This window comes from Heterocephalus glaber, unplaced genomic scaffold, assembly GCF_053883595.1.
Source record: "Heterocephalus glaber isolate CG9 unplaced genomic scaffold, H.glaber_assembly_v1.0 deba00001472, whole genome shotgun sequence".
Lineage (NCBI taxonomy): Eukaryota > Metazoa > Chordata > Mammalia > Rodentia > Bathyergidae > Heterocephalus > Heterocephalus glaber.
This window is the reverse complement of record NW_028258315.1, coordinates 89,839,188-89,866,727: the sequence shown is the minus strand read 5'-3', so window position 1 is coordinate 89,866,727 and position 27,540 is coordinate 89,839,188. Positions and strand designations below refer to the sequence as shown.

General features: G+C 45.3%; 1 protein-coding gene across 17 annotated transcripts in view; it reads left to right on the top strand.

Moving 5' to 3' along the window:
- Positions 1-27,540, top strand: part of Cacna2d3 (calcium voltage-gated channel auxiliary subunit alpha2delta 3) — a 1,090,211-nt gene that overhangs the window by 872,712 nt on the left and 189,959 nt on the right. For all 17 annotated transcript variants that reach the window (XM_087181525.1, XM_087181521.1, XM_087181526.1 and 14 more), the window contains 3 exons: positions 8,916-8,987; positions 10,356-10,436; positions 16,363-16,437. In XM_087181525.1, the coding sequence (XP_087037651.1) occupies positions 8,916-8,987; positions 10,356-10,436; positions 16,363-16,437 (228 nt within the window). The remainder of the gene's footprint in view (positions 1-8,915; positions 8,988-10,355; positions 10,437-16,362; positions 16,438-27,540) is intronic.

Below are 27,540 nucleotides of genomic sequence, written 5' to 3'. Positions count from 1 at the left end.
CTATACGGCATACCCTTCACAAGAGCTGTGTTCAGGTTGTTAAAGAGAGAAAGGAAAGACAAATTCACCAATCCAGTTCATGTAAAATGCAGTCAGAGTTTTGCTTTTTTTAAAAATTTGAATGACAAATATAATAAAATTGCAAATCCAAATCTCAGATGCAAATAGTAAAGATTCAATAAGAAAAGAAGAAAATGTCTTGGCCAAAACCAAAAGATTATTTATGTAGCATTCTCATGTATTAAATGACTACCAAGACAATCAAGGGCTAAACAAGAGGAAATGTTACTTATTTTTATTTATGTATTTCTTCTTATTCTTATTCCCCACTGTCATTTTGTTATGGAGTTATATTGTTTAGGATTCAAATATCTTGCAAAAATGTTGGAAAATACCATTGCCTAATAGAAATCTAAACAATGAGTGGTGTTCTTAATTTGTCTAGATTTTTAAAGCAAAGCAGTTCATTTCAGTAATGTTGTAAAAGATCATTTGTATTGATTACATTGAAATACCAGCTTTTCGCTGAAAAGTAATGCCAGCTTTTTCTAATACCTCACTGTAAAGGACATCCAAAATACTGATAGTCAAATATAAATTTTAACTGAGACTATAAAAACTTTACTCTGATAGTATTTTCAGTGTAAGGGATTGCTTTATCTTTGTGTAAGAAGGACTTTCAAAAATAGGGTTTAAAAATTTATTGTCATATTAATTTAGTTTTAGGCACTAATCTTCATTTCAAGCATATGCTATTATGTGTTTTATTTATAAAACACTTTCAACAGATGAGACTGTATGAGGATGTTCCTATTATTAAAAATTGTAGTCGTACAGAAAAGAGATGAAAAAACCACCTATGTCCACACTATGCAGACGTAAGAAATATAAATATTGTATCATATTTGCTTGTGATTTTATGGATGGGGTGAAACATCACAGTTGGTGGTGGGGCTGCTGTGGGGCGAGTGTCCTTCCGGGAGGTCACAGCTCTCTCATCAGGGGCTTCTCAAGGCACAGCCTGTTTCAGGTTCCAGCAAGTGGTCCTTAACCCCCTGCCCCCAGTGTATGACTGCTCCCCTATTCCTGGCATCCAGGAGCTGCTCTGCTCCTTGGCGGGGAGTACCCTGCATTCTGCCTGCACTTTCCCAAGTGGCCCCTCCATTAAACTTTCTCAGCCCATCCACTTTGATATCCTCTTTGTTTTCTGCTGGGTTTTTAACTAGAAGGGGCATCCTGTCTGTTACAGTTTACAGTAGGTGTGTGTACCTGTACACAGTAGGCAGCATTGCTTTCTGTGTTCAGATCCTTACAGAAATAGCTGTGCACTCCATGTTTACTTCTGCAGCTTGCTTCATTTTCCAAATGGTGAGATTTATCCATGTTGCCATGTGAAGATCAGTTATTTATGTTTTAAGAGAGTTTACGCATAGCCTTCAGGTCCCATAACTGGGACAAAAATTCTCAGGAAAAAAAATCCAGGAGAATTACTCTTAGAGTTCATAAAAAATGTGTGTGTGTGTGTGTGTGTGTGTGTGTGTAATGCCACTATATTGCCAGTTATGATGTAGGAGTCTTGGTTCTACCACTGGAACAGATCCTCTTTCTTTCCTTTCTCATTTCAAAATGGCTTTTTAGATCACTGAATGAATGGTTGAGTAAATAAGTTTTTAAATATGCATATTGAGAGAAGGAAGCCTCTCAAAACTGGTCACTATTAAAGCACCTAGAAAATGTCATGATTTTCACTAACAGTTATGGAAACCCAAAGGCTTCAAGAGTACAGTGAGCAGCCAAGTCAGACTGACATCAGCCAAGCAGGCAGCGGCGAGCCGGGGGCCTTCTGTTGTAAGTGTGAGACGCAGCAGGATTTCCTTGCCGTGTTTTGGTGGTTGTCACATGGTTTCTTCCTCTGTCCCCCTCTGCACCACAGGCTGTCTGCACAGAAAATGTCCTGCCATACATAGCCAGCGCATCCTCACCAGACCCGCTCCCTGATACCTCCATCCAGTGTTGCGGACAAGGATGCTGCAGTAGCAGAAGGAGGCGGGAGATTGGGGGTAGGTAGGTGGCCGGGGCAGAGGTAGATACAGAGAGCTTTTGTGTTGGAGGTAGGAAGGAAAGGCCTAGAGATTCTGGCTGTGAAGATTCTCTTCATAGCTGCATCTTCTGCTCATGCTCCCTTTTTCTGGATTTACATTTCCTTCTTTCCAGTGTTGTACTTCATACAGAGGGTTAGCCCAGTGACTTTCAACCGTCCTGTTCTCCTCTTGTCATGGGATATAAAATGGAGCGAGGGGGTGACACGTTTCCACCCTGTACCAGTGCCCCTCATTATGTGCTACCCAGAGCTTGGTCTTTGGGAATCCCCTAGTCATTAGTAGACTTAGCTCATGGGTAGAGGAGAGGATACCAAGGAATTGCCTTCCCTTCTGCACAAGTTGCACTTCAGAAAGTGAATTGAAAGGATCTCACTTTTCCTGAACTCCTTGGTCACAGTCCCAGATCCTTAAAGAATTAATGATTCCTCTTTCAAAATGTCTCATCTGATACTTAAAGATGTACACAGCTGTGTTTTTCCACTTCTTAGTACTGTTTCTTTCAAGGCAAATATCATTTACAAAACTAATAACTGATATAGCCTATGCTTCTACTAGGTGGGTCTCTTAAGTGACATTGGCTGCCATTTAAGTATGTTTTCACTACAAAGGCTCATTTCCTGAAAATACCTTGTGCTTTTCTCTCCTGCCATTGTGCCTGCAATTCACAATAACTGCCACTAGATGGTGACAGTGTCTTTTCATGAATCGCAAGTTGATGTTCATTTCAGGTAGTGAAAGAAAAACACTAGAATCGCAGCTGTATACTTAAAATCTTACACACATATAATATATAGTATACCATGTGTCATTATACATCTGTACTGTGTACTCCATTGATATGGTCAGTATGCTGATCAATTACAGTAAGGAAAGAAAAACAAACATAAGAGAAGCAAAGTATAGAAGAGATTTGATATTTGAAGAGTGTTTACGGATTAGCTTTTGTTCTTGGCTTGCAGCTTGTCTTCCCAAGCAGAATTTGCCATTTGTGACCTTTCCTCTGAGCCTAAGCCTCTCAGTTGTGAGCAGATCTGTGAGAACCCTCTGCTGAAAACCACCTGAAGCCCTCGATTGGGCTGCCCAGTGAGCTGCCCAGTGCACTGCCCTGAACGTGCCTGGTTGCCTTCTCCGGGCCTGGCCCCACTTGCCTCTTTTCCCTGGAACCTGGCACTCACCAAGGGGCTTCCAGCTGCAAGAGAAACAGGGTCCCACCACCAGCCCCAGCGAGCTTCCTCTGGACAGAGTTGTGAAGAAGGCAAATAAAGCAGATGCTTCAAAAGTGCAGGCTATTCAGGCGGTGCTGTAGCCAGCACTGCTCCCGATACAAGGGCACTGTCCTAGGCTGGCCTTCCCTACAGGTTTGCACACCTGTGTCCTGGTGTGGCCAAAAACTTATTCTTCTCTGCTATTTTTATTCATTATTAAGATTTTTCTTATAATCCCCAATGACAAGAACTTTTATACCATCATATAATGGTCATTTCCCCAAATGGTGCCTACTACTATTGAGTATTTGCTACTTTTCAGGAGGAGGGGACCTGAATTTCTTCCCTTGAAAGAAGTTCAGCCACTTATTTTGAGGATATGGGGACGGTTTTTCCTGTGGCCTTTTCTGACCTTAGAAAGTGCTCGCTGGGTGGGCTGTAATGGCTCTTGGAACCACCTCGGTGGGCATCTAGAGCTACCTGTGCCATTTATGGTCCATATCAGCACCTGTGTGGGGCAGGACTCTACTGAGACTCACAAATCCAGTTCATACTCATTTGGGCAAAAATATAAAATGTATTGGCTCAAGTAACATAATAAGAAAGAAAGCACAGATGGGGATTGACCTTAAGAATGAAAGTGTCAAGATTGGTAACTTCTCTCCTCCTCTCCCTCTCCCTCTGCCTCTGCTTCTCCTTTGTCCCTCCTCTCTCTCCCCCTCCACTCCGTTCCCTTCCTTTTACTCGTTTTCTCTCTCTTTTTCTCTCTGAGACATGCCCACGCGCACACACACCTCCTCGTCCTCTCTGTGGTTTGACTTTGTTTTTCAGTCTAATCGCCTGTCTGTGGAGAGGGGATGTACATGCCCCTCCATTCTTGTTGGGAGTTAATATACTTAGAACCATCTACCAAGGAGAGTAAAGAACCTTTGCCATTAGCCACAGACAGAAAAACAGATAAAATTCCGAGGTAGTCTAGCTTGAATCGTGTGCCTAATCAGTCGGTGAGACCTAGACGGTACGGGTGTGTGTGTGTGTGTGTGTGTGTGTGTGTGTGTGTGTGTGTAGCTCTGTGTATGGTACAGCTGGGGCTGGACGTCTAGACATACACTCAGGTGCGGGAGGCTACCTGCTGTAAACAATTCATGGTTGGAAGGGAAGAGAATCTCTGTAATTGAAGGAGTGATGTTTGTAGAAAAAGGAGAAAATGGTGCTCAATAATTTTAAAACCACCTACTCTCCCATTGCCTCATTTATAAATATTCTTCCTATAAAGCAAATGGAATGAAACTGGGAGCTTCTTCCTGGTACTTAAGCCTGCTTTTAGAAAGCACTCTGAGTCTGTCACATGACCTCTGACAGATACCAATGTATGCCGGATGTTCTTCGTATAGTTCCAGCTATATCTGAAGAAGACAGCCACTCTGCTTCCCAGAAAAGAAACAGTGTGCCAGCGCCCACCAGCCCCTCTCCCTCTGCCTCAGGAACTTTTCTCTCCAGGTGGACTTGAGGTTCCTTGGCAATAACATCCAGCACTATTATTCTCAGTGCCTTCACAGTTTATGGCATGGAACTCGGCACATAACCGATGCTGAAGGAATGTCCGACAAGGAAATAAATGAATAGCAATGACCAGACCAGCAGCAAAATGGAGACCACAGTGTGGCTTTTTTGTGCTATCTGGGGCCACACCCAAAGGCTGGCCACACTGCCAACTGGTGCCTTTAGTGGGAAACTCATCGAGCATAAGAGCAGAGCCCTGGCAGGGGGCACAGACCTTGCCCACGAGTCTGAATGCATATTCATAGGAGCCCACATGCGTGATTAACTTGGGAGGCTGACAGGAAGCAGTCAATCTGTCGAGCAAGTTTGTGTTTTATAAACCAGATGTTCGGTATTATTATTCATCGTTTCCTTTGATACCAGAATGGTCCCCATTATGTAGCGTAGGAAATGAAGGATATGGACTAATACACACTTATTACACAACAGAACACTACCACCAAGCATCTTGAATGCCTGTTCAAAGCCTGGGCAAGTGTGATTTAATAGCAGTTCATTTTAAGGTTGTCCCTTGGACTTAAATTAATGGGATTTTCCTCCTGTGGACCATGGTGAACTCCATCTCTTACCCTTTGGAAAATGAGTGTTGACTCTCCATCTGCATTTTTCTCGGAAGCTATGTATATGAGTCCAAAGCAGTGCTTTTGCCTCAGCAGCAACTACAGGTTGGGGCCCCCAGAAAAGCAGGGACCTACTAGTGTGTGGGGAGGGCAGAGAGTTTCTGGCTGTGACTGGCTACATAACATCTGCTTGAGAGTCTGGAAAAAACTCTGGCCACTGGCTACTATTTCCTATGGCAGGAGTACAGAATGCCTTTTGATTGTAAAGTACTTAGGATGCAAATGAACTTTCAAATTGATTTCCTTCTCCATGAAATGTTTAAGAGTCAGAGTCCAGACCTGTGGAGACTGGAAAGATGGGACTGGTGGGTCTGCGTGAGAGTCTTAAGCCTGAACACGTGCCTTTCCTGGGCTTCTACCAGCCCTTCTGGCCATATGATGAGCTGGTATATATGGGAAGTATACAGGGCAGGGTTCTGGCCAAGCCTGTTTAAATGTGAGCCACAGCTGCCCCTAGAAAAGGAGCCCAGGAGGCCATAGTTTCACTTGTGAACTTGGCCAGACTGGATGCAGTGCATTTCCTTTGTTTACCCGGGGCTGGTTACAAATGAGTGGTTTCAGTACAAATGCAATATTATAGGGATTTTTTCAAAAGTAATGTTGTGGTAATTACATTTGGAATTAGCCCGAGTGAAGTTGATACTCTATTCTGGCTTAATAGTTGGAAGTTCATTTCCCATGATCTTGTTTTTGTGCCAGGACAATTACTAGTGATTTATAACTGATTTTTACTGGTTACAGGAGAAAAGCTTCATTTCTCATTATTGTCAATGATATGTTTTGATTTCATCCATGATACATCTTGGCATTGCTTGAAATTTTGATTTGGGTTGCACAGTGGAAGTTGTCCAGGGTTATGGATCAGCTCAAATCAGTTTTCTGTACAGCATTAAGGATTAATCAGGGAATCAGGCTTTGGGAAGACTTATGATCCAAGAGAGCTGTTTACTGTGGGCTTGTTCTGCCTTGAAAATGGCCTTGCATGCCTCCAGTGGCAGCTGTCATATACTTTTAGCACTGTATTTTTAGCAAGATGTTGGAGCCATGTTTCCATAGGCTGATATGTACTGTATATATTAGTGTACTTGGTTCCTGACAACAATAACTGTCAACATAGTCTCCTATTTAATAGTATCTGGTTATGAGCATTAACAAAGTAAATTTGTTTAGTTATTCAAGTACACAATAGGTACATGAACATCATGTATATTAATCAAGGTTCTCCAGAGAAGCAAAAGCAATAGGAGAACCTACATAGAAAAAGAATATGTGTGTCTGTGTGTATGTGTCTATATTGTATAGGTACAGCATATGTATTATAGAGAATATATATCTGTGCACACATGTGTATGTAGGTGTATGTATACAAAAAGACAGAGATTTCTGTCAAAGAATTGTCTTATATAACTGCAGAGTCTAACAGATCTGCAATCCATAAGGCAGTCTATAAGGCAGGCTGGCCAAGTAGAAATTCCAGGGAGAGTTAACATTGCAGTCTTGAGTTTGAAAGCAAATTAGAGGCAGAATTTCTTCTTCCTTGTTGTATCTGTCTTTGCTTTTAAAACCTTCAGTAGATTGGTTGAGACCCACCCACATTGTGGAAGATAATCTGCTTTACTCAAAGTCTACAAAATTAATTCCAAATTACAGATAAAATGTACCTTTCTAGGATCTCTCTAGAATGGTGGTCTATGAAACAGGTAGGCATCCTGACCTAGCCAAAATGTAACATAAAATTATCCATGATAGTATGAGTTCCTGGACCTTAGGAACCAGGAAAATCTGGCCTCATCTGCTTTTCATGGAAGAAAGTAGACCCATAGATGCAAAACTATTAAAAACAGACACCCCTCCATTCTGGTTGAAAGTTTTCCCAACACCTTCTAGCTCCTCTTTTGCTGTCATGATTACAGAGGGCACTAAGGTGAAAAGGGTTGTCCAACAGTGATTCTTGAACTTTGATATACAGACTGATTGTTAAAATAATGATTCCCTTTCCGAGGGTTTAGAATAAGGCCTGGGCTTGCACATTCCCAGCAAGCCCTTGAGTACTTCCATCCTGTGCATGGCAGTGATGTCCCCTTAGTTCCAAGAATCCATTAGAAGAACAAGAGAAAAGGTAACTGAGCTTAGTGGCTCCTAAGAGACTGGCCACTGTGTGGAGGCATCAATTGCTTGGATTTCAAGATCTTCTTTTTATGATGCCCCTTCCCAAGAAATGTGAGAAATACTTGATTATTCCTTGGAACTAAAGATATGGAGGAGAAGTAAAAATGCATCAGAAAACTAGACTGAAGATGGTCAATTCCAGTTCACAGGGTACTTCATTGTTCGTGCTTGAGTAGGCTGTGAAACCAGAAAGAATTTCACTCCCATCAGACTTGCCAGGCCAGTTTCAGTGCCTGTCAGCAGTGCCACACTCTTGGTCTCTCTTTGGATTCTATTGCTTATAAGCTGTATGACCTTAAAGGCAGGGAAGCAGGAGTGCAGCAACCTTTGAGTCCCTCCGTATCCCAGGTATCCCAGGCATCCTATGCGGGCTGGTTACCTTTTATCTTCATGGCAGTGGTGTTGTGGGATAGTTGATCTTTCATCTGAGGACATAAAGCTTAGCTAGTGCAGTTAAGAAAGAGTCAGAGCTGGGGATTTGAACTGGGCTTGGCTTGGAGCAAAGCCTACTGTGTTGCAGGACTCTGTTTCCCTGTGTGTGACTGGCTATACTGGGAGGCATTCCCACCTGTTTCCTTCACAGCACAGTGTGAAAAGCAAGTGCAGCATGGGTCTGACAGTGCCCATCTGCAGTTGAAAAGATTGCACGCATCGCATCGTATCTCAAGGGTCTTTCCTTGAATAGAAATGCTCAGCTTCTTAGTTATGATTTTCAAAGTCAAAGATTATCTTTTTATGTTGTTTTCGCTGCGTTTTGTTTTCCACCTGGGACCGACCGTTCAGGAATCTGAAGCATGAAAGGGCCTTGGTTGGAGGAACAAATGCTTCCCGGGTCCGTGTGGTTTCCCACAGGGCAACTCACAAGAGTCTTTCTGCTCGTGCTTTTTGACACTTGATTTTTAGATTATGGAAAATGTTATTAGTGTACAAATTGAACATTAATGTCTGGTAAGTAAAAGAGCAAAATCAATCTATGGTAATAAAGCAAATCGCTATGATCCAAACAAGGCTGTATTTTGAGGCAGAACGGCTGAAGACAGGGACTGGGTCAGCTGGCGTGACTGACGGTGACCTTGTTTCCTCAGCCGAGGGCCAGGGCACTCCTGACCTGCACTTCCTCCCCTCCTAAAGCTCGAACCTGTGCCGGCCTGTTCTCAGCAGCCCTGTCCCGCACAGGATGTGACTGTCACAGGGCTGACCTCCAGCCCTGTGGTTCCAGAGCATTCTCGGTAACCAGCTTCTCTCTCTCTGTCCAGCTTGCTGATGATCAGGGCCTCGTTCTGATGACCACGGTGGCCATGCCCGTGTTTAGTAAACAGAATGAAACCGTGAGTATGGTGGTTACGCTTCCCCCGTGGTGCTGGAAAGGTTACCTTCTCAGACCCCTGCTCATTCCAGCTCTGGTGACTTTTTTCCCTAAGCCTAGAGCGTATTTGATTTTTTTCATATTTTTTCATCCTGCTGTGAGAACCACCAAGTCAAGCATAAATGTAACTCAAATAGACATCAGTTGAGAGCTTGTAGCACCTTTAGCCCCTTTCCAAAACTTCACTGTTAAGACCTGAAGGGGACAAAGTGGAAGAATCCCTGGTGATAATGAACTGAGTCCTCACCAATTAATATTTATCAGTTTTGTATGGATTTCCAAGCACCACAAACTGGGGTTGCTTAAAAAGCAGCAATTTATTCTCCAATAGTTGTGGAGACTGGAAGTCTGAAACCATGACGTTGGCAAGGCCATATTCCCTCTGCAGCTTATACGGCAGAGTGGAAGAATCTTTGCCTCTTCCCAGCTTCTGGGGCACCTGGCATCCTTTAGCTGGTGGTGGCATCTTTCCAATCTCTGCCTCTGTTTCTTTCAAGTGGCCTTTATTTCCTTCAAGTCTTCTTGTTCCCTATAAGGAGACCAGTTATTGGGCTCAGGACCCATCCTAGATCCAGAATGATTTCCTCTCCGTATCCTTAACTAAAGCATCTACAAAGACCCCATTTCCAAGCAGTACCACAGTCCAAGGGTCTGAGTGAACATGAATTTGCAGGGCTACTACTCAAGCCATGGTAAGCTTTAGAGAGGATGAACAGCGGAAGCTTGCATATCCTTCCGAATGGTCTTTCCGATTTTGGAAATTGCCAGCAAATCACAGTGACCACCTGCCTTGGAAACTGGGACATTCAGGTCTCTTCCTTCACCTTGGTCCTTGGTTCCAACTTGCTGTGGAGGCTGCTGGTGTTGTTATATCTCCTTCTGGTCATCGACTGTCTCTGTCCTGCGGGCAGCAGCAGGTGGCCGAGTAAACTGAGAGAGCAGTTACCCTGCTGTCTTTACTGTAAAAAGCTTTCACAAGAGAACCTGGTTCCTGGTTGGAATCCTTAGCTGCTGAGATGATTGTGTTCTTTCTCTTGAGCATCTAAATTCTAGGAAGGCGAGGAGGGAGTGGATTAAAATGCCTTGGTACAAGTGTGGGCTGGGACCTAGTGGTCGATGTTTGGTCGGAGACTCCGCCCTCCTTGGCTGGTAGTATTTTGAGTGTGTGTGTGGGAGTGACAGACCAAAAAGGGCCTTCTTAGGAATATGGGTGAATCCTCAGTCTGTGTCAGCCTGAAGATGGCACTGGACATGATTTATGGCGAGTGGTTTCTCATGAGCTCCTGTTTCTAGTTCACTGTTATTATTGTTCAATGTTTATTTTCAACAGCGATCGAAGGGCATTCTTCTGGGTGTGGTTGGCACAGATGTCCCAGTGAAGGAACTTCTGAAGACCATCCCCAAGTACAAGGTAATGTATGACCTTACCGATGACGTCGACACAGTGCAAAGACCAGAGTCTCATTCCCCAGAATCAGGCTTCAGACTCCCCTTTATTTCTAACTTCTAACCTCAGTTTACAGAATCAGTGTGAAATTGTAAGGTTAGACACCAGCATTATATTTTTTGGATACAGGCACGTAATTGACCTGACTGGTTTGTCTTATAAAAAAATGGCACGGAGAGTCTTGGATCCCATGCAGAAAGCTGCCCCTCTTTTCCTGAATGAGAGGAAAGCAAATCAGCAAGAGGGAAAGGGGCAGAGCCTTCGGGTCCCAACCTAGGCACACGACGCCCAGTGTGGGAGCCTGGGATGAGTGAGGGTCCAGCCCTGCTGAGGTCCTGTTGGTCCACTGGGCAAGGGCTTCACCTAGTGCACAGGGCTTGAGACTGCTTCTTCCCCAGGTGTCAAGCACACTGGCTAGCTCATCTCCATTTTGGGTCCATCATAGATTGTTGAGGGCTCCCTCTGCCTCCATGCAGCGGAATGGCCAGCATCAGAGATTGCCAGCTGCCAGGAGGCCTTTCCTTTGGCTCCTTCCCCGACGTGCTGAGGCCTGGTTCTCCTCAATGGTGAGGGGCCTAGTAGCCTTCCTGGGCTTCAGACAGAAGAAGGCAATGGTTAGAGCTCAGCTCAGGTGGTTCCCAGTTCCATCGTGGATGAGATGGTGTGGGCAGGTCCCTCAAAGTCCTAGCTCCTTTTCTGTCAACTGGTGACAGCCAGTTTCATTCACCAAGACTTTTAGAGTTGGGATTAAATTTCCAGAAGCATGGTGGGACTTCTAGTTGATCCAAAGCACATAATCAAGTGTTGGAAGTGGTAGGACCCAGAAACTGAAAGTCAGGGGTTGGTAAGGGTGTGTGTCTAAGGGGAGGGGACTTTGCGGCCTCTAAAGAGAACGGACTTCACTTTTTTGAACTCCCCAGGCCTGGGTGTCCGGAACTGCTGGCCTACTACAGTAGTGCCTCAGTTCACGAACTCAGTTCTCACCACGATTCTAATCTCAGACAGAACTGAATAAGAATCAAATCAAATTTCCCCATAAGGTCAACATTGAACCTAACCATCAAATTTGATTAGATTCTCAGCCAACTTGGTTTTCAACCAGAATTATGGAAAGAATTGAGTTTGTGAACCAAGGTGCCACTATATTGAAGGAAGGATGTCTACCCACAGAGACCATTTCCACAATTCTTAAGCTTCTTATTTCACAAGAAGAGACAAAGAAAGCCAAACACAGGGCCACTGCGTGATATGTGATACCCAATAAATCAAGGAGGAATGGATATAATATGGAATCCTAACAGTCTCTAGGTCAGCTTCTCAGTTTCCTCAGGGAATATGCTAAGCCCTTTCTAACATTTTATCTTAATAATAAATAGACATTATTCTCACCTCCATTTACGCCGAAAGAAACAGATGCACAGAAAGCTTAAAGTCTTGCCAAAAAGGAGAGCTGTGATTTTATTCTCTGTAATGCCAATACACTAGGAACAATAAAAGCAAAGACAGTAATAATGGTGATAGTTGAAATGTTAAAATAAAATATTAGCAATACAGAAAATACAGTAAGACATTTATTGAACTCCTTACTACGTGGTTGGTATAGTTCAAAGTAGTTTCTTGTATTATTCCCATTAAATGCTTATTTCACTCCTGTTAAGTGGATACCATTTGGCGCCTTGTTTATGGATACTTGAAGCTTTTTCAGCATCACTCACACAGTAAAAGATGAATGAAACAAAGCATAACCAGAGAAGAGAGGAAGATCCCCTATGAGAAATTAACCAGCAGTGTTTGAAGTGGAAGCATTGTGTTTTATTCTTTCCTGAGAGCCAGGCTGGGAACTGGAAACACAGGTAGATGTGACTTCGATTGACCTAAGATGTCTGTCACTCTGTGGCTCTCAAAAAGAGCCTCAGGAAAGGTGTAGTATCTGCCAAAGGTGGCTGTGGCCAACAAGAGAGGAGAGCTCGAAGGAAGAGGTCCGGTCACACTTGCCCTCCTCATTAACACCTTGTAAAGATGAGTCAGCTCTTGGCTCTGAGGGTTTTTTTCAGAAGATAGAATTCTTTCTTTCTCCCTTAGCTTCATAGATTTTCGCACAAGCCATCAGACTTCCTGTAATTTTTATTAAGAATTCCAGACACCCCGGCAATAATTTCCAGACACCATGGCCTCTGTTACCATAACGAGCCATTTTATAATTGGGTTCGTTTCATTAGTCTAAAGGTTCTCCCCTTGGAAGGGAAGTGCTTCTTTCCCCAGGCTGGGGCCTGGGCGGCTCCCGGCCTCCAGGGGAGCATGTTCAGGGCCAGGCCCAGTTTGGCAGCCCCCCACCTTGGAAGGCCTTGTGTTTAATCTGTTCTCTGTTATACCGCAGGACTGCACATGCAAAGGGACAGGAGGACTGGCTCTAGTTTGGATGAAATAAAGAGTTAGGGATTTCATCAGCATATTGATTTGTGACCAAACCCAAAAGTTGGCCATTGTCATCTTATGAGCTTTTGATTCTCAGAGAATTTCATCCACGCGACCTGTTTAGAAGGTTGCCCGGAGTTTCTCTTTTAGACCTACGTCAGGTGGCATCTGAATGCCACTCACCCACAGATACAACATTTAGATGTCATTTTCTCAGACTTCTCCTGGGAAGGATTCTAACCTAACTGGTTTGAATGTCTGGAAGACTCTTAGGTGCGAGGCTGGGAAGGCCTGGTTGTGCATCTACTGGAGCAGACCAGCTTTTTCTGGCTCATTTTTAATATTTACTGTGATTCAAATTTTCTAGATGAACCAGGTGATAGTTGAGTCAAGTAATAAGTGTCTTAAGTACATGCAAGCTTTAACCGAACACCTGGCATGTGGCTGACCTTATGACAGGAGCTGTAGAAGTCAGCTGAGTGAGGAGGCTCCTTGCCATGGCGAGCCCACTCTCCAAGAAGGGGTGCTGCCTTCTAGGACAAGGCAGAAGGAAGGAGAACACCCAAGGCCGAGAAGCATCAAGGTATAGGTGTAGTGTTTGTGTGCATGAAGGTGAAAGTAGAAATGAAGAAACATGCTCCAAAGACCAGGTTTAATGAAACATGGTGTGGATGGAGGGAGGGAAGCCAAGAAGGAGAGGAGACAGAGGCAAGGGCACTGTGGGCAGCTGGCCCTGGGAGGAAAGGTCTGGATGAGAGAAGGAACTGCAGTGGTCGTTGTATTGCTGCCTGTTACCCTAAGAGGGCAGTAGGGGAGGAAGGCAGGGTGGTACTTAGCTGAGGGCCAGACCTCGGCGGGCAGACCTGCTGAACAGGCCCACGGAGTCCCTCACATGTGACAGAGGCTTCTGTGGGTCTCGCACAGAGGTGTCACATGGTCAGTTACCTTTGTTCGGCCCTGTGAGGCAGGAAGAGCAGTTAGGACCATTGTGGAAACCTGTTGAAGTAAAGTGGTCAGATGAGGAAGCAGGGTTGGATCTAGGACTATCCAGGGAAAAACTAGCAGGAGGTAGTGATTACTCGGATTAAAAGGTTGGGGATAAAAGAGAAAAAGGAGGCTGAGGTGCCTGAAGGGTGGCCAGGAGCCACCTGGACACCTGTATGCCACAGAGGAGAGAGACTAGGCAAGGGCCATGTGGGGCTGACGGCCTGTAGGTGGTCAATGAGAGTGAAGGCAGGCAGAGTGTGAGGGAGAAGGAACGCTTGGAAGACGGGCAAAGAGGATTCTTAGGCAGAGGAAGGAGGGACTGAGGGGGACAGGAGGAGAAAGCAGAGGGCTAAGAACACAAGAAGATGCAGGGGAGAGTCCTGTAGGGTTAGGGAATTAGGAGGCCCTGGCAACTGTGTAGAAAGAAACCATGGTGGCATCTTGGGAGGTGGCAGGAGGCTAAGGGCAGAGTCCACTAGGTTGAAGCAATGGGGAAACGGAGAAGGCAGGTGGACTGTGAAGAGGGCATTGGGGCGGAAGTTTTGCTCTCTGGCACTCCACAGGAGGAAGCAGAAAGCTGAGCTGAGCTTGGGAGATTCTGTACTAGATTTGAAATTTTTTTCCTGTTTCTTCCTTTTCTCCCTTCCTTTCCCTCCTTCACTGCCCTCCATCCCAGCCACCCAGCCATATATTTTTGACCACATGGCATGACCTTTATCCTCAGGGAGCTTCCGTTCTGGTGGGAAGAAGCAGACATTAAATACTGAAAGGCCTAGACTGATGTCTTGATTATTTATAATCAACCTAACAAATAATTGATGTTTTAGTTTTCATAAATGCTCTACAAGAAAAACCCAGGGCATTAAGAGGGGTCCTACTTTCTTTTGAGACTCACCAGCAAAACAAGAAGAACCAAAGTCATGTGCATTAGAACATGCTGAATACATTGGCTGATTATAAAAAAATATGTTTGGCCTGATGTTCAGTTTGAATTTCCAGTCAAATACAATTTTTTGCCTTCAATGGAAAATGTCAAACTCTCAGAGTCCTTTTTGACCCCTCCAGCCCATATTGAGCTGGGACGTAATAATGGTAATTAATGCAGTGTTGGCTGTGCCTGACATTTTTCCAAGAGGCAAGATGAAAGAGACGATACTCATCTCAAAGGATAGGAAATCTCTGGTTTATCTTTCACAACATAATGAAATATATTTTTATCATTAGACTTAAGTAGAATCTTATTAAGACTTGCTGTGCAAGGTAACTCTAGGAGGAAATGTCGGTTGCCCTTGACTACAGCGTGCATATTTGCTGTACGTAATGCAACAGAAACTTTTAATTGCTGGTGTTAAATTCGCTGAAGTTAATTTCACATCACCTTGACGTTAAGCTAACAAGCAGACAGGGTCACTCCTGGTTTGTAAACTCTGTTGTCTGGATCATTTAATAGTATCATATTCAAGAATGTGAGTGGCAGAGAATTTAAAGAAAAATAACAATGAGAGCTCAGAACTGTGAAATAACTTCTCAGAAAAAAAAAGTTGTTTTTTTGTTTTTTTTTTTACCTCTTCCTTTTCACTGCTCTAGCAAAAGTGGGTTGCATTTTCTTTTTCTTTTTTGAGAGAGACCAGTATGGGTTTTACACCAAAGGCTATTTTAATACATGAATGATTTGTAGGTAAATTTATTGTAGCCAATGGGTGCAGTCAACTGTGTAATAGAAATACTGTCAAAAAGCCGAGATTATTATTTAAATAAGTGCAGTGTTAAATTTGATTACATACTTTTTAAAGCTAATAAAACATTTCATTGCTCGCAAAGTGTTTCTCATAGTCCCATTTATTCAGAAAACATAAATTAAGTGAGGCTCTGAATAGAAAATTACCCTGGCTTTATGTCGACGAATGCATACATAGGAAAGGTTGGCAGCCACACAGCGTAAAGACAAAAGGACATAGAGGGGTGGACAGGCCCCTATATAGGTTGCTGGAGACACTTTTATCCTTGAAGAATTATGGAAAATGACAGCCCTGGAGAGAGCATATTTGAGATGGCTCCTATGGGTCTGGGATTTGGGAAAACCTCGAAGTGAGGTAGTGTGAAACCATTCTTCTTAGTATGGGTAGAAAGGAGATGCTTGATTTTAAAAGTTCTGTTCACAGGACAAAGGACCTTTCCAGAACATTAGCCAGTTTTTTAAAAGTAACTGTTTTTGTTTTAAATAAACCAGAATGAAGCCCTTGGATACTCATGTCGGGCTGTGACATTTTAAATTGTACTATTTGCTGAGCTTATCCCGTGACAGGTCTTCATTTCCACCAAATGTCAAGGATCAATGCCTTGCATTCATTTTAATGAAATACTGTGCTGATAAGGGTTATGAATGCCAAGTTTAAGCCGTAAATTACTAAATGCCGGGCTGCTTTATGCTTTGTGAATTCACCAGGGAGCAAGCTAATGAAGGTTTCTCTCTCGCTTGCTTTTGCAGCTAGGGATTCACGGTTATGCGTTTGCAATCACAAATAATGGATACATCCTGACGCATCCAGAGCTCAGGCCACTGGTAAGAAAAATATTCTTTTCCACTTCTCCTTTTATGATTTTAAGGGATTTTCCTCTGTTCTGCAATAATGACACATTACAGCAATTTTCACTTCAAAGATGCTCAATTCATAATATTGTAAATGTTGTTTTAGCAGCTTATACGTTGATGCACAATATATCAATAATGTAGGATAAGTATATTTTCTATCATGCTTTTATATATAAAGACATCTATTTCCAAGTGCCTTTATTTACTTATTTCAATAAACATCTGCAAATATATGGAAATTTTAAAATTTAACTCAAAGCAGCTTGAAATCCATTACAATGTACACTGTTGTATAATAAATTAACCCACACTCCAACCCTAAACCACTTTTGCGAGTCACATTTTATACAACAGATTAGACCACAAGATCCCTAAAGCTTCATCACAATGGGATTTGCACCCAAATTATATTGCTGAAGGCAACTGCCCCATTCATAGAAATTTTTCAATTCCTTCTTCAGTGAATGGAAACAGTTGAGATTGTCTCCATTTCCTGCCCGAGTCATTGTTTGGTGACCTGATGTGTAAACCACTTCCTTCCTTTCTGCATCTTTTTGAATTTTTCTGAGAGTGGGACTAGGCAAATCCAGGATAGCCTTGGTCACCTCAACCCTGGTCCCCAGGTAAATGCCGCCAAAAGCCCTGTGCTGAAGGCAGTGAGGACTCTGAGGTGGCAGCCAAGAATATCAGGAAGGGGCCCCCATCCCCAGCAGGATCTTCTCTGGGCTCTGGAGGAGCAGTGAGTGTACAGCTGCTTGCCATTCCTGGGCCACTTGCAATATATTACAACAAAGACGTCCCTTTAGATGTGTGCATGTTTATTTAATTTTAAAGAAGATATAAAGGTATTCAGAGTAATGTAGTGAACACTGCTTTTTAAGGTTAAGAAAGTATAGGTCATGTTCTCTAGCAGTGTGCAGACACATGCACAAAGGTACACGCGTACATGCACGTAAATGCACACGTACTGTCTTCCTCAGACATCCTTTTCCTTTTCATCAGCATCAGAAAATAGCAGCAGGGCCTGCTATGCAAATGTGTGTTTAAAAGAGTTGTGGGAACCAATTGGCTTCTCGCTTGCATCATTGTTTAGGAACAGTTCATATGAGAGTTCCGTCATCATCCAACATTGCTCTAATCGCCCTGGTATTAATGGAGTCACGACCACATCATGTGGCTCCCATATGCATGCTTTCAGATGGGACTCATGGTAATATTCGATTGCAGCAATCTTTACCAGAAAAGGACTGAGTTAACTAGTTAGCTAATCCCAAATGTTAGTCAAAATTATGAAAAAGTCTGATTGAAAAAAAGACACCAACTTTATAAGGATGTTTCAATCTACAGATGTATTTGAGTCTAGAAATCTTAGTCCGTTATGCACCTTTAGAGTGCCCAGCTGGGGCTGTTTGAGGGGGGCGGGGGGCAGTAGGCATGATGTGGTAGATGTGGCTGAGTATGGAATCCCAGTCCTTACTTATTCCAAACTGGAATGGAACAGAGTCAACGCAACAATCAAGTCTAACGCTTTTGCCCTGAATTAACTTCTTAAATATTGGCTTTTAAAGGAATGGAAGGGAGCCAAAAGTCACCATGGCAGCTTCTCCCTCTCTGCAGCAACAGAAATATGATCATCTGCTCTCCTCGCATCCCTATGCCCAGTGGCCTCCTTGGCTTCATTGTGCACTGAGTCTGCTGCATGGCCTGTTTGCACCTAGTCCAGCTGATGAACTTTCCAGACTTGTGGCCACTCTATGAGGACAGCTGGGAAATTCCTAGAAAATCAGGTCAACCCAGCTGATAGTGTTCATCTCCTGATAGGATAAGGACTCTCAAATCCAAGTCGCTTCTGTTCTGATCACTGTTCAAACACTCAACTGAGTGGTTTCACCAAAAGCCAGGGTCAAATGTCTTGGGGTAGCCCAAGAAAATGTCCCACATCTTTCTGTGAGAAACCAGTGATAAGAACGTGTTATAGTTGATACATGGTAAGAGCATTCCTAATGGCCAGGCCAATGGGCCATCTGTCTCACTCATCTGTTTCTAAATCTGATGTCATCAGATGTTTAGGAGAGGTTTTGAGTGACACCAGCCATCAAGGATGACATGAATTAACTCATCTTGAATATGACGAATAAGTACATGTTCACTCTGCCTTGAGTTTCACATTTCTCTTCCAAGTAAAAAACAACAGCAGAGTAGAACTGAGCTTTAAGCATCACCCAGGTTAACTCCTACTTATGCCACATCCCAGGTCTGTGATTTTAGGCGAGTCATGCAGCTTCTCTGTGCATCATTTTTCTCTGGTAATCCTGCCATAACCATAGTGTATACATCAAAGCCTGGTTAGAGTAAATAGGGTAATGCAAGCTAAGAATGTGGTACGGCAAATCAGGCACCAGAATGCCTCGGGGGCAGTGGTGGTTATTCCAGCACCGTGTTTGTGGTATGTTGCTTCTGATCATCTGTGCTCAGCCACTAGAGAGGGCATAGTGGTGACAGAAGCTTGCAGTGGTCTAAAGAACACATTTTGATTATTCAGTTGCTTCAGCTTCTTACGACAAACCATTCGCAAGGGACTGAATAGATGTACGCACGCACGCACCCACCCACGTGTGCGCTCTCAGGCTTTTTTGTTTGTTGCTTTAAGATCTGGAGCAATCTTGGCCTCCCCTGGTCCGGAAGACAGGTAGACAACAACTGTCCTGTGAGGTTTGATGTGAGCCCTACTATGTGAGGAAAGCCAAGTTTTTTGCTTATTTGTTTTAAAATACCAATAGAAATAATACTAGAAGCCATAGAAGCCAAAGAGCAATGGAGTCAGCCTCCGGGGATACTCCAGGCTCTGGCAAGTGGTGTGTCCATCTGTATTTCGTTTGCTTGTTTCTGCATTTTCTCTCCTTACTAGCAGTCCATTCCGCACTCAGTAGGGACTCAGATGAGTGAATGATGGGACCCTTCTAAGTCACTGTTTTTACTGTCACCTTCTTTGGGTTCCTCTGGAGGATGTAAGCGCTGTGTGTTCCCTCCAGCCATCCAGCGTCTGCACCGGGCATACGCCCACCCTGGCCAGACGCTGGAGCACAGCTGCTTCCAGCTTCTTCCCAGACAGGCTCAGGCAGGAATCCCTTCCATGCCCGCCTGCTGCCTCCAAGCCCAGCCGTGTAGCAGGATCCTCATTATAAGTGGACGTTCCCCTTGTTTCTGGCAAGGATGCTGGGTATGAGCTCAGGGTTGCGGCCAGCGTGGGCAGGATGGAACAGGCTCCCTTACAAAACTCATGCTCACCTCCATCTGCCACTGCGGTTGTGTCTGCCCCAGCAGCCAGAGGAAAGAAACGGGTTTCTCTTAAGCACAGTACCAGTATTTTTCTAATTTATTCAATGAAATCTTTCCCCCATACTTAATGTTTGGCTTGATTTTATCCAGTATTTTCTTTCATCTTGTATGAGTTGGGTGTGAATAATGACGCTTCTCCAAAAACAGCTTAGACATAGACGACTTACTCAGCAGACTGCCAGTGCTGCTGGAGTCATACTGTCCTGTGATAACTGGGCTCTCCTTCGCGTCCTGCTCTGACTATTTTTCAACCACTCTGCTTCCCACCAGCTTGTGACTTCTTGATAGAGTCACCGGTGCTGACTGAACAAGCCCTTGCCAGGTTCCTGGTGTCCCCAGCCTGCCATGGACTGTGCTCTGAGGTAGCTGCCATCTTCCAGTGGCTATGGGACCCTTCCAGATGGGGCCTGCACCTCTTCCCTGGGTGGGGAATGGAACCCTAGCAAAGTGAGATTAAAGTCAGACCTTGAGCAATGCCTCTTTATAGTTAATATTCACTTGAACATGTTCTCGATCTTTGCCATTCTCTAGCCATCACGCTAAACATATTTCATGGTATAGTTATTGCCTACATTGCCTCTTCTTGCTCTTTATCTTTCCTTTGTCTTTGAGTACTTTATAGATCTTTCATAGAACACAGAGCCTTAAAAGTCTCTCTTCTGCTCAGGATGGAGAGAGGAAGGACTAAAGACTCCACCGTTAGCATGACCTGTAACTTTCTTGGGGTTTTGATGATCTTTCTATCTTTCCCTTGTAAAAGAAAAGTAATTTAAGTTGACTTCCTTCCCTGGAGGAGGCCTGGAATGTGAATGGACCTGGAAAAACCTCCAAGAGCACACGAAGCAGCCATAGCAGTGGCAGGGTTCTGTGAGGAGCCTTGGGCAGGCAAAATTTAGGACTCATTTCCACAAAGCCCATATAGAAAACTGCCCAAAGCTGTCTGCTCTGTGGCTGCATGCCCAGGAGCCAGGGAGAAATGCTGGAGGAACTCTATTCTAGGTGAAAATGTGCCAGTCGCATGGCCTGCTGTGAAATAAGATGGGATGTGGGATTGATAGAGAGGAATTTACACTTATTTTTTTAACACTCCATGGATCCTCACTATGTTGTGGGCCTGATCAAGCCCTCTGCAGAGGTTATACTGAGGTGCCCAAGGCAAGATCTAAGAGGGTGGACAAGCTATTCATACATATAAGGAGCTACCAACGCTAGGGAAGATGCACCTTTTGTTTCTTTGTTCTTGTTGCTGTTGCTCTTAGTATGTTTTTCCAACATTCACTACTTCCTTTTTCTGGGACAGGCACTGCTTTACGTGTTTTCCATGCACTAATACTTTTAATCATTAGCTAATGGAATAGGAAACCTAAGACATTTGTGCCCTGGAATGACCCAGAGGCTCAGAGAAGGACAGAGGGAGGGCTGGCCTGGCTGGAGCCCCATCTAAAAGGCAGCCCTGGTGTTTCTGAGCAACAGGCTGAGGAGCTGGATTCTGTGAGGAAGGTAAGAATGTCCCAGATGGGAAGCTGAGGCACCAAATGATAAGGCGGCTTCCTGAAGCACACAGCTAGAAAGTGCCAGAACCGAACCGGGGGCCCTGGTTGAGATCCAGATCTTTTGGGACGCACGGTGTTCAGTCTGCTACATTGGCTCTTCAGGAAATGGGGTGCTATGTGGTTGGAGGTGGGAGTGACCGGGACGCCTGGTTTCTGCTGCCGCATAGATGGATGTGAGCAGTCCTGGGGTGGTTATAGTTAGAATCTGTCTAGACTTAGCACTGTCCAGTAAGAACATCATGTGAGCCGCAAACATGAGCTGCCTCTGTAATTTAAAACTTCCTAGTAGCCACATCTGAAAGAGTAAAAAAAGAAACAGGTGGAATTAAGTTTAAGAACATATTTTATTTAACCCAAATATTCCCAAAATGTTGGTGCTTTAACATGTAACCAATATAAAGCTTATTAATATTGTATTTCACATCAGTCTTTGGAATCTCCGCGTGCATCCTGTGCTTACAACAGACCTCGACTCAGATGAGTGTTCAGGTCTCCGGTGCCAGTGTGGCTGTGGCCACCGTAATGGCCAGCCCAGACCTAGGGTATGCCCGGACATTTTGAATCTCCAGAGATCCCATGGGAGGACAGGTCTTCCTCCTCCTTAAGGCGGACTGGGACAGACCCCTCCGCCAGCGCTGCCGACGACTCTTGGGCTGTTCCAGAAGTCTGTGCTGACAGTCCGCGGTCAGTCAGCCGCCTCCACGGTGGCCACCCCCCCACCCCCCACCCTCGCTGTGGCCTCTCCAGCCTCCAGGGTGGACGTGGGATGCTGGCTCAAGGGCCAGGGCAGATGATTTCCCTCGCCTGGCTGGGAAGCTCTGACCGTTTCAGCCCTGTGAGGTCGTTCCCAAACCATGTGGGCTTCCTAAACCAGACTCCCTCAGAGGCCAGCGGGGGAAGGCGTTAGCCACACTGGGTGACCCCGAGCCGTCAGGTTATCCAAATCAAAATATCCAGCCATCTGAATCACTTCTGCTGTTCTGGAAAACTCAAGCCAGCTCTCTAAGGAGGCCAAATTCTAGGGATAGCAGTGTCATCTTCCTTACCTAGGAGAGGAGCCCCACGCTTCTGGAATACGGTGCTGCTGGTCCAGCCACCCACCCGCTCTCTGAGGCCTGATTTCTAGTCAGTCCCGCCGGCCCTTCCTGTGCCAATGCCCATACCTCTCTACACGTTGATTCTGCCTCTCTGTCCTTGTGGAGACCCAGGCACTTCTTTTTTCTGCACCCGGTTTGCTGTTGCACATTGGTTACACATGGACCCCTGCGGATGATTATTGAATACATGGACTGACATTTAGACATGATCATGAGTGTAAATGTTCTCCTACTCTGTCCTCTTATATGGAACTAAGTGGCCATTCCCATGGGTACTTGTAAATATGTTAACTCCTGACTAGAGAGTGCATATGAAGCCCTAGTTTAAGGAGGGGTTTTAGAGGTAGGAGCACTGTTAAAATTCTCACCTAAATTCAGCTGCCTTAGGTCGAGCAGTGGGCCATGTGAACAGATTCTGAATAATTCCAGGAAATTTAGATATGAAGTTTAAATGGAATCTTTACATAATTACGCGTATCCTCAGCCATGGCCCTTCTGTCCCTTCCTCAGAGACCCCCAGCTCCTTCCTGCTCTGGATGCGGGTGCCAGCTCCCCTCCACCTGGAATAGTGCCCATCTGGCTCTGGCTCATCCTCCATTTCTTAGCTCAGTCAACATCTTGGAGAAGCCATGCTTTTCCTTGTCACTCTCCAGCATGTCTCCTGCCTTAGTTTCTTGGGTCACTGATGGTTCCTGGATAGTGTCTCTGTATTTAACTTCTGCCCCTATTAGCCCTTGTGGGACTTTGATGCTGTGCAAAGGGAGTAGTCAGTAAACACTGGAAGAGTGACTTCGATGATGTCAGATGATGCTGATTATCAGAGTCTGGGTACACGTTCCCCCAGTCGATGGGGACTGCCGGTGCCCCACATTCTACTGCCATTGGTTGAGTTCTTTCTATACCAGGAATACACGTGGTTCATCAAGCCCTCCTTTTTACCCCCTCTGTCCTCCTGCTTGAATGCAGATATTCAAAGCTGTTCCTGTGTCAAGCCCGGTGCTAGCTAGTGGAGACGTAGAGGCAGGTGGAAGGATGTCTGTGCTTAGGAGAAGCTCATTGCAGAAAGCGAGTCCCCAACACAAGAGGGGCCAAGAACAGCAATGGCCTCCCACGGGGACTGGCTGCCTTTCTCGGGGATAGGTGCCCTGGAATTCAGGAGGGCTTCCTGGAGGAGGTGGAGGGGGACTCCTTCCACAGTTCACTTTGGGTATATTTCTTCCAGTGCACCAGGGACCCCATACTCTCCCCAGGACTGCTGACTTCTGGAGAGTCATATTTCCGCTCTCGTTTCACGACCGTGCATCCTACAGGCCTCAGCCTATGAGGGGCTGTAAGATGGGGCTGCATCATTTGTGAGCCTCTCTGTAGTGGTACCCACTTCAGCCCCCCCGTGCTGGAGTCCCTTCGCCTCCGTGCCCTCTGCTGTCAGGGTGCTGGTGAACTAGAGGCGACTGCCCAGTAGGTGGCGCACGGGCACTGCTCTGTGAGGTTCTAGTCGATGGCGTCTGCCTGCCAGTAACTGCATGGCCCAGGCAACCCTGCTAAGGCCCGGTCCTAATCCATTCCGCGTAGTTTAGAAGAAAGAATTAAGTGATGCTTAGGAAGAACTGTGTATCTGCTTAGTACAGTGCATCCTCTGAGAAAAAACAAACAAGACTGTGCACCCACCTCTGAGCAAACCTCTTCTGAAATACATCATTTGGCAAAAAGAGACACCAGAAGCGGTCATGCTTTCCTCTCGCTGAAATTGCTGAAGGCACAGTGAGACAGTGAGATCTGCCCCTCTGGTCAGTTGGGCTGGCTCTCTCCCTCTCCCTCTCCCTCTCTCTCTCATTCTCTTCTCTGTCTCTCTAGATGAACTCAAGGCCCTTGTACTGAGTTGTGCCTCCAGCCCTTTTTATGCATTTATTTTGTATTTTGTGTTTTGAGGCAGGCTCTCATTAGAGAGCTAGCTGCCCATGCTGGGCTTGAACTTGTGGTCGTCTTGCCTCTGCTTCCCAGAGTGCTGTGATTATAGGTGTGCAGCACCATGCCCAGCTCCAGTCTAGAGTCCTGAGTAGAAGGGTTGTAGCTCTAGGGGAGGGCTATAGGGGGCTGCTCCACAGATGTGTTTGGAGGAAGTGCAGTGAGCCTTACGAGTACCCCGGGGGGCTGGGCAGGGCAGCACAGCCCGGGAGCAGCAGTGAAGATGTAGCTGCTGCCTGGGCTGGCCAGGGTGGCCTCTGTGCTGAGCACTCACCCAGAGGGGATGCTGTGTGTAGGCAATTCTATTCTTTTAAAATTAAATAAGTAAATACAAGAAAGAGGAACAAACTGCTCCCTGATGCTTCACCCAAGGATGTTCCTATAGACAATAAAAAATGAAGTAAATTAAATAAGTAAAGATATGAAGGAAGAAAAAGAATGGTGCCTGATGCTTCAGCCAAAGAATGCTATCAGTCACAAAGGAAGTTGGGCCAGTCTTTATGTACCCACAAAAAAACTATTGGCAATGCAGTTTTTCATAAAATCTAACGTATTCAACTGTAAAAAGTCACCACCGCAACTCTGAAGCTATGTTTGCAGGCTCTCTGACCAATGTCCCCTTGCGCTGGTGAGTCTCCTGTGGCCTCTCCAGACTCTGACCCTGGTCCTTGGGCTGCAGCCAGCGTGGAGCCCTGAGGTGACTCCTCTCTCTCAGCCGTGGGTGAGGTTTGTGGGAACTTCCACAAGAATGGAAGGCAGGCGAAGGGATGTGTGTTCTTCCTCCAAATGTCACCCAGGGCTGGCTGTACCCGATCGAAAGCCACACAGCCTGCCTCTCTCTGTGGCCTTGCCTGGCTCCTGCAGCTGTTCCTCCCACTGCACTTCCCTCAGAATGGGAGAAAAGTTCCCTACTGTTTCTGGCTGCAGAGAGCTGCACCATTTCTTTAGGTTCCGACACCCTACCCACATTCTTACAAGAGCCTCTTTATTAAACCTTCCTCATTTAGCTATCTAGATTATTGTGCTGTGTGCTTCCTGCTGAGGCCGTGGCTGATACAAAGGTAAGAGTAGATAGAAGGCTTATTTCTCTTGAGTCATTACTCTGGCAAGAGAGAAAAAAGAAGGATGGATGGAAAGGAAAAGAGAGAAAGGAAAGGGAAAGAGGGAGGAAGGAGATACTACTAGTCCCTTTTTACTAGTCCCTTTATCTGTTTATTATTAATTCCCTTACTTATTTATTTCCATTACAGTGGAAGTGGAGAATTTCTATATAACCTTCCAATAAATTCCTCTTTCATCCAAGTGATTAGGAATTGATATCTATTGGTTACAACCAACACAGCCTGACTGACTGTGTCATAGCATTCTACAGTCTGGGCACTAGTGCTGGCCGTGGCTCTGACCCCTGCTCTTGGGGAGCTCACAGTGTGACATCCTGCCCCATCCCGCAGAATATGTGTCCCATCCCACCATGCTTCCTGCACAGGCTTGAGCTTGTGTGCCCGCTGCACTGCAGAATTGTCTGGACACACTGGTCCTCTCACTGTGCTGTGAGCTGCAGGCCATGATCAGACGATATACTTTCCACCCATATATGAGCTAGCCCACACACCTGGGAGCAGCAGAGGGCCCTTGGAGAGCTAACAAGTAATTTGCTCATTTGTGCTGGCTGGAACTCTGCCTCCCCCCTTCTTTCCATCCTCCCTCCTTCCTCACGTGACGCACGCTTATTGGATACCTGTCTTCTGGCAGGTTTGCCCTTAGGTGCCAGGGCACCAATGATGAAACCAGATAAATAAAATCCCTCCTGTATTGGTGTTTGCAATCCCACGGGGAAGGTATACATTTTAAAATTTCATTAAAAAATGGATAAATACAAAGCAGCTTTGCACATTTTGGATAAACTCTCTAGGACCCCAGTGATAGGAGAAAACAAAAGGTAAGGAGAAGCACCACGTTATGTGGCTATTCAGGGAGAGCATTTTAAGCTGAGCCCTGAGGGTGTAGAAGAAATCTGTGCAGAGGTTATGGGGACTGGTCCAGGCCGGGGGAACAGTATGTGCAAAGACCCTGGAGCATGGAGATGTTCAGTATTCTGTGCTCTGGAATCTGTCCATAGCTTTAGGACAGACTTTTAGAGGAGTTTGACTGACAGATTTCTACTGGGTAGCTCACTGCAAGGATTGACGTGCTCTAGGCTAGAAGTCCAAGTACAGTTTTGAGTGCTCTCACCTGGACATTCCCGTGAACAGGATGGCATCAGACACACTTTCCATTTGATCTCAGGCCCCTGTGCATGTGTTTCCTTCTGCTTGGAGGAGTCACTTTAGTATTTGAGGGGCACTGGTGTTGTGCTGCTAAATAATCAAGAGTAGGCACTGGAAGGAGATTTGTTTAGAGAGGATTCTCTGCTGCTTTATTCTTCTGTGAAAAGACTTGATGAGGAAAAAGCTTTTCTTCTCACTGGACACACTCTGACCTTTGTTTTACTAGATTAATTTCATATCTAGAGTGCCCCATCTTGGATGATGAATTAGCAATAAAAAGCTCATCAAAATGTAATTACAGGCAATGTGTTGAATAATGATCTCTTAAAAATTCCTATAGATTTGTCTGCACCTCCTTCTCCCCGTGGGGGAAATGAGCCTCAGCTGCTAGCTACTAGCCCCAGCTCAGGAATGCAAACCCCAGCCACGCTGTGAGGCGGCTGAGATGTGAGAGCTGGCTTCTATCATTGCCCGGTGTCATCTCGTTGATCAATTGCGTTTCTCCATGCAATGCACATCTTTATATAATTTAAAGGACCCTTTCGATGGGGGTAGGAACGCGCAGGAAGTGGAAGCCCAAGGCAGAATGAAGCCCTCACTCCTCCATCTGTAGCAGCCGGCTGGGGGAGAGCTATTAATTAAAATGTTAACTACCCAGACAATAGCAGGCAGACCAACACGGAGAAAGCCTGAGAAGCAAGCAGTAAGTCTTTCGTGACTGCAAATTCCAGAAACATTTGCTCCGCCTTGAAATCAGAAACTGAACCATCTGCCTCTGAGAGGAGAGGACTGAGCGGCTCAAGTGAGGCTATGCGTTCCCAAAGGAGCCCACCTTGTCTCTATCCAGGGAGG